The following is a 13,549-nucleotide window of genomic DNA, read 5'->3' as shown; positions in this document are numbered from 1 at the left end:
ATGGGTCCCTGACTTTGTTCAGTTTAATGAGCTGCCCCTTCAAAGTCATGTCTAGCAACATATGCTGAGCTGTATGGGTCCCTGACCCTGTTCAGTTTAATGAGCTGCTCCTTCAAAGTCATGTCTAGCAACATATGCTGAGCTGTATGGGTCCCTGACCCTGTTCAGTTTAATGATCTGCTCCTTCAAAGTCATGTCTAGCAACATATGCTGAGCTGTATGGTTCCCTGACCCTGTTCAGTTTAATGAGCTGCTCCTTCAAAGTCATGTCTAGCAACATATGCTGAGCTGTATGGGTCCCTGACCCTGTTCAGTTTAATGATCTGCTCCTTCAAAGTCATGTCTAGCAACATATGCTGAGCTGTATGGGTCCCTGATCCTGTTCAGTTTAATGAGCTGCTCCTTCAAAGTCATGTCTAGCAACATATGCTGAGCTGTATGGGTCCCTGACCCTGTTCAGTTTAATGAGCTGCTCCTTCAAAGTCATGTCTAGCAACATATGCTGAGCTGTATGGGTCCCTGACTTTGTTCAGTTTAATGAGCTGCCCCTTCAAAGTCATGTCTAGCAACATATGCTGAGCTGTATGGGTCCCTGACCCTGTTCAGTTTAATGAGCTGCTCCTTCAAAGTCATGTCTAGCAACATATGCTGAGCTGTATGGGTCCCTGACCCTGTTCAGTTTAATGAGCTGCTCCTTCAAAGTCATGTCTAGCAACATATGCTGAGCTGTATGGGTCCCTGACCCTGTTCAGTTTAATGAGCTGCTCCTTCAAAGTCATGTCTAGCAACATATGCTGAGCTGTATGGTTCCCTGACCCTGTTCAGTTTAATGAGCTGCGCCTTCAAAGTCATGTCTAGCAACATATGCTGAGCTGTATGGGTCCCTGACCCTGTTCAGTTTAATGAGCTGCTCCTTCAAAGTCATGTCTAGCAACATATGCTGAGCTGTATGGGTCCCTGATCCTGTTCAGTTTAATGAGCTGCTTCTTCAGAGTCATGCTTAGCAACATATGCTGAGCTGTATGGTTCGCTGACCCTGTTCAGTTAAATGAGCTGCTCTGTCAGAGTCATGTCTAGCAACAGATGCTGAGCTGTATGGGTCCCTGACCCTGTTCAGTTTAATGAGCTGCTCTGTCAGAGTCATGTCTAGCAACAGATGCTGAGCTGTATGGGTCCCTGACCCTGTTCAGTTTAATAAGCTGCTCCTTCAAATTCATGTCTAGCAGCAACATATACTGAGCCGTATGGGTCCCTGATCTTGTTCAGTATTGGTATTTCCCCATTTCAAAAACATCTCCATCACAAGTAACCATAAATAGGTTTCACGGCTACATCACCATGGTAACAAAGAGACATGAGAATGCTATGGTTCCATTTCTGAAAGAGACAGATTCACCTTATAGTTTATATATGAACGAACTGAATAATAGCTACTGCTGTTATTCAGCTTGTTTATTATTAAAATTAAAGTAGAAAGGATTATTATAAAATTATTATCTTTATTACCATTAGTCAATTTAAAGTATAGCTACTGCTCTCTCTGTTCATAACCCTTCATAATTCATGGATGATAAATAATTCATGGATATTAGATTCATTGTAATGAGTGGTTCTCATTGGATAAACTACAATTTCTACTGTAATTCCTTCTATCTGAATACCGCTTCATTTGAGTATAATTTAAGAGGACTCACAGATTCATAGTTAGTAAAGGGTGACTTTTGAATCAATATTCAATTATCAGAAATGATAAAATGCAGTATGGATGTCAAAGCATTTTATTTTTGTGTTACAGTAGCAGTTGTTTTAAATGTACCAACTTTCATGCAATCACACAATTCTGTACATGCAATTAATAAGATGACTAAAATGTTGGTCAATATGGGACTTGAACCCATGACATTCAGCTTATTAGACTAACTCTCTAACCAGCTGAGCTAATCAGCCACCTTACAAAGCCTCAGAATAGTTGTACCAATCTGAGAAAAACTAAAATTCTTTGGACAGGTCTTGAACTCATGAACTTTAGTTCTGAAGGTAAATGCTTGACCAACTTTGCTAACCTCTACCAAGCCACCTATAACCAAGTATAACCAACCACCTCACATAAATTAGGAATTTTTGTGATCATATTTATGCTCTCTACTTTATGAACAGAAACATGGACTGACAACACCCAATAAGAATGTAGATGAAGTTAGAAAAAGACCATTTATTGATAATCTCTCACGGCACCCCTGAGAATCTCCTACAGCAGACTAGTGTGCTGTAGGAGATTATCAGACACACTAGTTGAAAATTACTGCTCTATTCAATAGAATATTTACAGAGTACATTGCATATAATTGTAAGTTACGGGTGGAAGATACTCCCAGTTTAGGGGTGAGCATATACCTCGTTTATTGCTCTCATCCAATGATATGCGTTTTCACACAAAACTTGATGAGGAAACATAGAAATCAGTGTTGAGTTGGCATAGTATGACGACTCCTCTTTTCTTTGATCACTTTATCATGGTCATCATTTAGGGTACTTTAGAATTCTTTATGTGTAGGAGAGACACGACTAGGTACACAAAATGCATTCATATTCCAATTTTAGAAGTAAGATATATTTTGTCTTGATTCAGCTATGCCAAGGTCAATGATATCTGAGATGGTTTGTCTCCATCGACAATGTATAAGTGCATAGTAAGTGATGTGTCTGCAAAACTGTAGCTTGAGATTTTTATGAATATTTTTAAGGCTCTGATAAACAAATGCCCACCTTGATGACAAACACATAGGCATATGCTAAACATTTCTCAGTGTATTCGTTTGCAGAACTTCAATATAGTAATTACCATGTCTGTCACGTTTTGCTGAAATCAGCATGTAGTAGATAACTCCAAATTTATGGATGTTTGTAGGCCTATACAAATACTGATCACACACCTCATTACATGATACATATTACTAGACAGTCTGTCACAGGTACCTCTAAAGAATGCATAGGGAGTTTTAAGGTGCCCTTAATCTCTCCTTCCTTCACTCCTCTCATCCCCTCAGTTTTTTCAGGATGTCTTGTATTATGATTTATAAAACAAAGAATTAAAATACTAAACTTGTCTAAAGCTACATGTAGACTATCTGATAGTCTGTTTCTTGGCATGCAGTTGGAGACTTAGTAAGGTTGCCATACACTGAATACTTTTAATTATGCTGTGAACTCCAGCTAATAAAATAAGTTTTATATCAAAACTTGTAAGTAAACATTTTAAGATTGTTTAAAATTAGAATATCAATAGTTGTTAATAATAGAAGAGGTCTGATGATCTTTCTTCTACCTTGTACAGTAATATTTTAATAATTAAACTCAAGTAATTTGAGTTTCAATTGATTATATGGAAAGTCTCTCATCAGCTGTAATCTAAATTTACTCTGAATGATTGACTGATCTAGTTTCAGGGTAAATCAACCTTATTAACTGCTAGTGTACAGCTTTAGATACCAGTTAATGTTTAAATACTGTCTCTATACCATAACTTACTACCTCTAGCGACTGGATGGTTTTCCCTCAAAGGGTAGACAACTCTGGTGGTTGAATAATGATATGTCAGCTTGGTGTTATAGAGAAAATACTTGACTTGACAGTTAACAGGGTATATGATGGTATAGGTACATTATTATATGGGTGCATGATTTACGAGTTATTCCACCTCAACTTTTGTTTGTTAGAGATTCACTGATTACAAACAAAGGTTGTGTGTCGGGTTTCATCTCCTTGCTGCTGTCATCTCTAGGTTTCTCAACTGTATCAGCTTAACAGCTGTATTTGTTGTTATATTTTTGGGTAAAATCAAAAGCCCTCCCTCTACACACTTTTATGTCTATCATTGAATATGCAGTAATTCATGTCTACATGCAGCCATAAACTCGTTATGTCTGTCTTCCTTAGACATGCTCTGGGACTGTATGTTTACTAGCATGTTGGGGTCATGGGGTCAGCTGTCCTAGTCTTAATAAAATATATTAAATTGCAGACTAAACTATTATTATTATATTTCTATAGTCTCAAGTCTCTCAAGAGACTGAAGGAGTTAAACCTTGATAATAACAACTTCAGTACAGGACTCCCTCCAGTGATTGGTGAGATAGGAACACTGGAGAGACTCAGACTCGATAGGTGTCAGCTGACAGACCTCCCACAGAGGTAGTGTACAAATATTGGATACCTCTATTAGTCTGGTGGATGAGTTATTATACAGATATATACAGATTATGCACTGGAAGTGTAGGACCTGTGTATGAGTCATGGCCCTTTTATGATGTTGTCTATAGTTGTTATCATCCTGTATGTGATTATTCTTTTCATAATCAAAGTTGGGTTACAAAATTTCTCTAAAATTTAAGACTCACTTGGTTAAATTATTTAAAACTGTTTAAATATTGAAAATTTCAAGGCAACTCTTGTTGATTGATTTGGAACTTTTAGGGAATTTCACACACATGATGTGAATAATCTATGTGAATTCTTAGTTAGAAGAGCATGTAGCATGTAGAATATAGAATCTCAAACCTTGACTACCTTTGGAGCTTCTAAGGATTTTATTTGTATGATATGTTTAATGTACGGATAATTTCATTGGTTTATTATAAATATTGCCGACAAACATCAGCATTTAGGCTCATCATATCTATACCAGTGATGTTCAACCTTTTTTGAGCCGCAGCACATTTTTCACATTTACAAAGTTCTGAGTCACACTACCAAGCAAAATGACACAGAATGACACTCTAATACTGTAATACATATACAGTGAAACTTGGATAACTCGCCCTTGGTTAGCTCGAACACATGGTTAACTCGAATGGATTTGTTTGGTCCGTTCCCACGTAATGATAAATTGCTTTAGATAACTCGACCTAAACTTCGTTAACTCGAACAGCTTTTTGCCCAACGGCTACCGTGACGGTGGTAATCGTTTTTGAATATCACTTTATTCCAAGCCATAGCAACTTTTAGTAGTTCTTAGGCGTCGTTATTACCACTATCGGCAAAATATTTTCGTTAACGACTTTTTTAAAGGTTTTCAAAAAATCAAATTTTACCAAACATATGCCTTCCAAAAGCAAGGAGAAGCGAGGTAACCTTCAGATAAACTTAAAGAAAAATCGGCAAAATTGTTTTTTGTTAAAGTGCTTAAAAGAAAAATATGTCTTTTTAACTGAGCATTTCAACTGCGATCAGGTTTGGCCTATTTTAATCTGAAAACGGTCTGGCAGTCACATCACCTAAAACAAACAAACAAATCTCAAGTAATAGAGAAATATTTATACTTTCTGATAAAAATTGTTAAAACATTACATGAGAGGCCCCTTAACTTGCAACGAGCAATCAATGCTTTTGATTTATATATAGTTTGTTTATGAACAGATGAATACATGCATTTGTGACAGTGTTCTCATAACTTGAACACTCTGATAACTCGAACACTTTCTCTCGGTCATGTGAAGGTCGAGTTAGTCGAGTTTCACTGTATATATATATATGTGTGTATTTTCCTCGTACCTTACAATGGAACCGGTAGAAAACTGTATAAGAAAAATAATTAATATGATCGCTGTAGTTAAGTTTTTAATGTCTTTTTACACACACTTAGTGAGAAACATGGACCTGAATGAAAACATGGATATCCTTGCAGGAATGATAGAAAGATACACACAAAGCCCTTCCTCAACAGTTCTCAATCTCTCTGTTTTTAGTTTTTATTACTGTAAAACTTGGGAAGCTCAACTCAAACAGATATTTGGTTGTAAACAGAAGCAATGTCATAATGGCTTTGTTGGCCAGAATGGGGAAACTCATTGGCAGCAGATTACTAAAAACTATACAAAGGAAAGTCAGAAAATTTTAGCTTTAAAGATGTACTTGCACAAAATTTTAGTTTATTTTATCAGAAAGTATCAGTATTCTATTATTTGTTATTGTTTTTAATGTTTGAGGTGATCTGACTGCCAGAGTGTTTCAAGTTTAAAATTGACAAAACTTTGTCGCGGTAAAACCCTCAGAAGAAAAATATTTACCCAGACTTGCCCAAATTGATGTACATAGCCGTGAGACTGCCTGTCTCTCGCTCGTATTCACATAGGCTATTGCTATCAAAGTCGAGTACTACGTAGTTCTATTGGCAGATATTTTAATTTGTATTTGTTCATAATTGTTTGAATAAGATTATAAGTCCAGCTATATATACATGTGTATTGCTATAGGTGTCTCAAATGTCTCAAATAAGGTAATTGAAATTTGTCCTATTAGTTTCCTCTGTGTAAACATATGAGTATTAGACCAGGATTCTGTCAGTCTACAGTAATTAGGTTGTCTAGTTAACTTAGTCGGTCCTTTGTATCAGCAAAGCTCTCAGTTGCTACCCACATGGGAAACTAGTCTATATATATAAATCTCAGAGTCTGTGTGTCGTGTGTATGTCCAGCTATAGCATTATAATCGAGGAATAAAAAATCCGCATCGCAGAGGATTTCATTTTGGAACCTGCTGGTTGGCCGACTAACCAAAGTGTTTGGGGTCATTAGAGCAACAGAAGAGCAGATTTTGACTATTGTGCTTCAAATTTTAACTCAAGCTCCACAAATATGCTCCGAAGATCCTCTGTTCAACGAACGGCGCGTGTATAATCTATATGCGACATCCGCGATTGCAGTTCGTTTAAAATAAGAAATGAGAATGTGAATTTTTGTTCATTCATCATTTTTCTACTGTGTATCTACTGCAGCATTCAGTTGATTTTCATGATTATCGTCACTATTAACAGACCGTAAGTTCACTACAGCCATAATTTTAAAAAGAATAACATGACCGTGCTGCTCTTGCTGTAAGAAAAGAAAACGATAACTTTTGATTTGATTTTTCTATCGATCTATTATCTTTTCTATGATTATTTTTTATGATTAGTATAATAATCATAATGCAATTATACAAAATAATAATATAACTGCGTATAAAATAAATGATGTAACTAATATAATCTGTAGAAAATTCCAAATGATAACCGAGATTGATGTAATTGATTCCATTTATTAGCTAAAAGTTAGTTGAAAAAATGATTGGGTTAGTTCATTGCTATTAGTTAAAAAAATCTGAACAACGCTAAAGATGAGTGTGAATAGGGAAGCTAAGTAGGAGAACAACAAAACTGAGCTGAACTAGCAAGATAGCGGAATGTTGCGAAATAATAGATGCGTGTAATTATTTTATGCTAAAACTAATCTGCATGTCAGAGGGACTGGTTCGGAATTCTCAGAGCAATGATTGTTAGGCCCAATTTGATTGTTCTATACCTCCAGGGATTAAACCAATTAAAACGCCTATAGGAGAGCGCATTTGTTGGCTTAATTGACCAATGACACACAAGTCGATTTCATACGTCATATATTGATGATTACCAAACTTGTGTTTTTTGGTAGACCTGTGTTTGGCTGGCTATATCTCAGCTTCTGGTTGGTCAATCTCATTGATTTTTTTTAGAACATCAGTCAACACCTCAAGATAAATAATAAAGCATAATAATATTATGCTTTCTCTATTCTTTAACTAGCATTGCTGACAGTAAAGCGATTATTAAGTCGTCTGCAAACACTGCATTTGTTTTAGTAAAGGTTAGTTTACCTTTACTGACTTACCAGGTAAGTTACTAAATTCATTGCACAGGTGATTATTTTATTACCCGTGCAACACCTAGCATTCAGCTAGTTCCTAGATAATAACTAGTAAGCTGCATCTTTGAAAAGAATATGTTCAAATATAAGGTGAGACCAACTGCATTCCTAAAAAGTTATGTATAGTCAACGTTATCTTGTCATTATTAGTATAAATTTCTAGAAGATTTTCTACTGGTTACTTTTGATTAGTTGATAAAGTAAAGTAGCTGCTCTTATAACGTAAATTCCAGATAACGATAAGAATTTATGTAAAGTTTTTGCTTCATACTACATTAAGATTGTTCATATAACATAAAGTGTCAAATCAGGTGAGTTCTCTAATTTCAGTTTTAATGTTAATCTATTTCAGACTTTCAAAAGAAAAAACGACATGTGTATCTACTATGTATGTAAATACTTACAACTACTACCATCCTTCTTACTTTATACAACTTTCATGAGATTTTAGCTTGTTGTGATAGATCGTCAAATGTGTCGACAAAACAGACAATAGGTAGCTGCGCAATTGTTCATATAATTGTTCAATTGTTCTCCCAAATACGATCGATCGGTGCAGGTGTTACAGCATCGGTCCACCAATCTGAATTTCTTGAATTAGAGTATTGTCGAGAGTTATCTTTTATTTTAACCTTGACCCCTAGATGCAGATAGACGAGGAACAGGTAGTACCGTTTTTGTAGTAAAAATATTTGGTTGTCTTGCTCTAATGTAGATTTATAAAATATTTATTATTAGTTTTGCTTCGCAGAGTAGATTTTGCTGTCTAAAAAAAAAGTGTAAGTATTTGTAAATAAACGTTGGAGTTGTTCGTTTTCCATCACCTTATTGTGAGATTACCGCAAACATGGTCTATAAAACCAGTGAAATTGATCTTAAAAAGGAGAAAAGTTGTCGATGCGAACCAATAAAACTGCAGGTATCGTACAGCCTACAAATTAAACCATAACTGCCGCGAACAACTTTTATCGTATTTACTAGGTAAATCAGACATGCTGATTCCGATTTTGTAATCAAAATAAAGATTAGGCCACTAACTTTCAGAGTAATAAAGGATTTTTAATAGCGTTTTAATATCGGTCTCGAAAACAACACGATCGGCATAACAAGCTCCGCCCATAAATACTTGACGTAACCTAGCTTTTTAGGAACATAAATTACGTAGAGATGTTTAGACCGATTTAGAATAATAGAGATGGGTGTTTTAAAATCTATTAATATCTAAATCCAGCTTTAAAAATAATATCAGTCTTTTCTGAAAGGTAGATGAGCTATTTAGCATTGCATATTTAAAAAGCGCGATAACAACGCTAGCTCGTGATAAAACCGCGCTTTTTGAGCTCGTTTTTCTCGGCGTCCAGCCCATTTAAACGTCATGTAACAAGCTGCGAGCAATTTTAAATAGTTTATATCCCTTTCATAAAAAACTGAAATTATTTTACAGGCTGGATTTAGATAATAATGGGTTTTAAGACACCCATCTCTATTATTCTAAATCGGACTAAACTTTCCTAACTTCCGTTTCTGAAAAAGCTAGGTTTCGTCACATATTTATGGGCGGAGCTTGTAATGCCGATTGTGTTGTTTTCGAAACGAATATTGAAACGCTTTAAAAAAGCCTAAATGACTTTGAAGGTTAGTGGACTAATCTTTATTTTGAGTACAAAATCGGAATCAGCGTGTGTGATTTACCTAGTAAATACAATAAAAGTTGTTCGTGACAGTTATGGTTTAAAATAGTTAAGTCTAGTTTTTCCTTTTTGTACACCCAAAAGGGTTTGAAAAGATCTTGGAACAGATTAGGTAATTTACATGTATTTCACTGTTCTTATAATGTAAATTCCCTATAACATAAACATTCTCGGACCAGATTATATACGTTGTAGGAGCGCATACTGTACAAATCAACTGGCTTTCAGGTTCACCAAAATACAACGCCAATTTTTCGCAAATCGATTTACTCACCAATTCAACTCTGAAAATAAACTTCTCTGGCAAAGGGTTAATAAAGTCCTTCCTGCACCTGGTTGGTGGTTTGTTGTGTGGACTCACCTGTTTTCACTTAGTAGTGTAGAGCATATAATTTTTCGAGTAGCTCCTAATATTTGGTCCGTTTGAATTGAGTCAAGCTATGCAAAGGTACCTGTCAGTAGTAGCAAGTGCCTGCCACTACCTTTTCTTTGTAGTGAGCATCAGAACTTTGTAAACGTGAAAAATGAAGTACGGCTCAAAAAGGTTGAAAATCACTGCTATAGATACAATGAGACTATCGATGAGCCTAGATCTGATTACACTCCATGAACCCATCTGTTAGACAGGTTTTTGGTAGAAGTGGCAGCGGGCTAAGATGTATTTAATAGTTTCTGCAAGTCAATTTTCCATTCATGATTATGAGTAGTATGTAGAGAGCAGATCTACACAAAAAAGTGACGGATCCAGCGGGGGGATAGAAAAAGGGGGTTGCGAATTAAATTGGCTAGGGGTGTAGATTGAATTGGGTGGAGTTGAATGAGATGTTGGGGTTTGGGGGGAAATTGTGGTGTAGAGTAGGGGGTTGAATTCGAGGGGGTACGGATCCGCTCCCGGCGTAATCGGCGGATTATCTGTGGATGAGTCATCCGATTAGCGGGGGGATGAGTCATCCGATTAAACGCGGATTATCGCGGGATTAGTCGGGGGAATCGTCGCGGATTAGTCGGCCGAATCGTCGCGGATTATCGGTGGATTAGTGGGGGGGTGAATATCTGGGACATCGAGGGCTGGTTGGTTTTCCGGAGTGGATCTCGCGGATTATCGAGGAGAGCGAGAGATTACCGGATGAGTGAGGGGGTTAATATCTGGGACACCGAGGGGTTGATTTTCCTGAGATTGTTATATATTTGAAACATTGAATATATATGAGAAAGTGTTTATGTACAAAAGTTATTTTTTTGAAGATTTGATGTTTTTGTAATGTTGAAGCTCTTGAATGGTTAAGAATTTTAAGGATTTTATTTTCGTTTTTTTTTGTATATATGTAAGATTGAAATTTGTTGGAGAAATTAATATGTTGAATGAAAGATCAGTTTTATTACAAAATTATTCACTTTAAAAGATATATTTATACTACATCGTACTATTCGCGAGTATTGTGAGATGTTACTAGCCCCTTGTATATAATGATACCCGGATAATTCTCTTTCAACGAAAGGGCATATCTCGAAGGCATCGTCTTCATAAATTCTGAAATTATCCATCACTGTTATGGATCCACTACTTTTTTAAAGATAATGTATAAATTGATGAAGTATTATTAGTTAGTGTTGATTGTTACTGAAGCTTCTGAGGAGTCAACTTCCAATAGTATGAATATCGACAATATTTCTGAAAGAACTCCCCAATTGAATATGAAACAAAGACAGTGTAGAAGACCAACCAAGTCTAGATTGAACAGAACTACGTCATTACGAAGATCATCAAGAAAAAGTTCGGTAGTAAAGCGGTTATTCGAATCCAAGGAAAATTATATGGAAGGAGATGAGAAAATTACGTCACCTATTGCAACAGTTTTTAAATCCGAGGAAATGCAAGAACCATGGAAATGGATTGATCTAAAAGTTTTGGATATTCCAGCTTCGTTAGAAGTAATACAAGCAAATAAGTCTGAAGAGAATGACAATTGTGAGATTGCGTTGCAATTCTTCGTTGAACGTAAGGGAGAGCGTGTGGCATTATGTTCGATAATCGAACCTCAAAAGTATAACATTCCCTCATCATTTCAATGGTTGACACCAGCTCTCATGATATTGGATCGAAGTGAGATTTACATGAACTCTAAGTCTTCATCAGGATTAAAACTTTTCACGATTGACGGAGCGTGCAATCTGAAGGAATTCAGAGAGAAATTAAACAAAGATTATAAACTCTGTATATCAAGACAGTAATTAGTTAAGGAAATGTTATTATGATTAAATTTTATATAGTTTATTTGATGATATATCATAGGAATTTAAACTTACTATCAATGGATATATTATTGAATAAAAGTTTTGTATATAAAAATGCTAAAACATAATATAAAAAAAGACTATTGAATATCATTCAACCCCAATTTTCTTCTTCTTTCATTGACGAAAGAGAATGAACTGTCTACAATCAAAACATACATTATTTTTAGTGGGATATAGTAAAAGTAAGACATACAGACAGATTAGATCATTCATTCAAACTAAAAAACAAATATAATGTAATACTTACTGAAGAAGAAGATCCATCCTTTTTCTGAATGGAATCTTCCTGTTGAGATACGGGAGCCTGCAATTGCAATGATTACAGTCAGGATGGTTTACTATAACCTTGTTGAGATAGTAGACTCTACATTCACAATGGACTCCAACTTAAATTGTAAATTTCAATTGCATTACTCATCGAATCATAGAATGATATGCAAGATGTAATGCAGACAGAATAGGATATGCAATCAGCTAGAGTAGGACATACAGACAATAAGAAAAACAAATATGTTACATCACATAGTCAGACTAGGACACACAGACAGAGGAGGATATTCAGTTAAAACAAAGAAATAAATATAATGTGCTACTTACTGAAGATTCAAATTTATAAACCCTTCTCCGAAAAGGTCTATATTTAGTTCGCTGATACCCAGGATCCTACAATTGCAATGATTATAGTCAGAGTAGAATACGCAGACAAATTAAAACACAGTCAGGTCTTACTTTGAATTTCAATTCCAACACCTTTTGTTTTAAAGTGAAGTTATACAAATATTAATTACTGTTTTCACAGACTGTTACTCATTTTAACATTCCTACATACCAATTGGAGTGAATTTTGTTGAATGTATTTGATCTTTAGTTACATGTTTTATCATTATACAACGATATTAGACGAAATAAATATAATGTAATACTTACTTTTAAAGTCAATGTAACATCGAAGTTACAAAATAATTCTTCTCTTTGTCGCTGCATGACCAATGATTTCTACAATAATTTCCAAATTACTTTGTATAATTTAATTGTTTCATTTAAGCAAACCCTATAATTCGAAATATATTTAATATGTAGTTTATATTCTCAAGTTTCCTTTAATCAAAAATATAATTTAGTAAAATATTATAATGTAATACTTACTTTCTTTTGAAGCTTGATCTTGTTTCGAAAAGCCTTCTGTTTTTCAGGATCTACCTCTCTACCCCAAGGGCAGTAGCCCCATATCTCCACACACGTGTCGATGCAATTTGTCTGAGTTAGGAGTCTATCCACGTTTTTGTCTCGAGCACACATTGTAAACTATTATAAATAAAATGAGATGAAAAACTTATTCTTTCTCGTTGCTTATATAGTAAGTAGAAGCAATGTTATGGTTCATTAAATTTGTGTAATTTATGTTCACGAAATTGTAAAATCAGCTAAACAGTTTTCGCGAAATTCACTTTCGCGAAATTCAATTTCGCGAAAGTTGACTATATAATATATATGTGTAATTTCGCGAAATCCAATTTCGCGAAATTCACTTTCGCGAAATTCAATTTCGCGAAAGTTGACTATATAATATATATGTGTAATTTCGCGAAATCCAATTTCGCGAAATCCAATTTCGCGAAATTCAATTTCGCGAAAGTTGACTATATAATATATATATAATGTGTAATTTCGCGAAAGTTGACTATATAATATATATATATAATATGTAATTTCGCGAAATTCAATTTCGCGAAAGTTGACTATATAATATATATAATGTGTAATTTCGCAAAATTCACTTTCGCGAAATTCAATTTCGCGAAAGATGACTATATAATATATATATAATGTGTAATTTCGCGAAAT

At 35.0% G+C, this 13,549-nt stretch overlaps 1 protein-coding gene across 2 annotated transcripts; it reads right to left on the bottom strand.

Moving 5' to 3' along the window:
- Positions 1-11,784: 11,784 nt before the first annotated feature.
- Positions 11,785-13,106, bottom strand: LOC137402094 (uncharacterized). Of its 2 annotated transcripts, XM_068088564.1 has the most exons (5): positions 12,851-13,106; positions 12,632-12,700; positions 12,302-12,367; positions 11,952-12,008; positions 11,785-11,843 (listed from the first exon to the last, which is right to left on the bottom strand). In XM_068088564.1, the coding sequence occupies exons 1-5, from the start codon at positions 13,001-13,003 to the stop codon at positions 11,796-11,798; spliced, it is 393 nt and encodes a 130-aa protein (XP_067944665.1). In that variant the 5' UTR covers positions 13,004-13,106; the 3' UTR covers positions 11,785-11,795. The 2 variants fall into 2 exon arrangements, with proteins under 2 accessions (XP_067944665.1, XP_067944666.1); XM_068088565.1 differs by lacking the exon at positions 12,632-12,700.
- Positions 13,107-13,549: the final 443 nt, after the last annotated feature.

Source organism: Watersipora subatra, chromosome 8, assembly GCF_963576615.1.
Source record: "Watersipora subatra chromosome 8, tzWatSuba1.1, whole genome shotgun sequence".
Lineage (NCBI taxonomy): Eukaryota > Metazoa > Bryozoa > Gymnolaemata > Cheilostomatida > Watersiporidae > Watersipora > Watersipora subatra.
The sequence above is the reverse complement of the archived record's forward strand: the minus strand, read 5'-3'. Positions and strand labels throughout refer to the sequence as shown.

What these genes read in the sequence shown, in the direction of transcription:
- LOC137402094 (XM_068088564.1), bottom strand. Translation starts at nt 13,003, where the DNA reads ATGTGTGCTCGAGACAAAAACGTGGATAGACTCCTAACTCAGACAAAT. An exon ending in TTTATAAATTTGAATCTTCA is followed by an intron (nt 12,009 to 12,301) that starts GTAAGTAGCACA and finishes TTGCAATTGCAG; the next exon opens with GCTCCCGTATCTCAACAGGA. An exon ending in AGGATGGATCTTCTTCTTCA is followed by an intron (nt 11,844 to 11,951) that starts GTAAGTATTACA and finishes TTTTGATTGTAG; the next exon opens with ACAGTTCATTCTCTTTCGTC.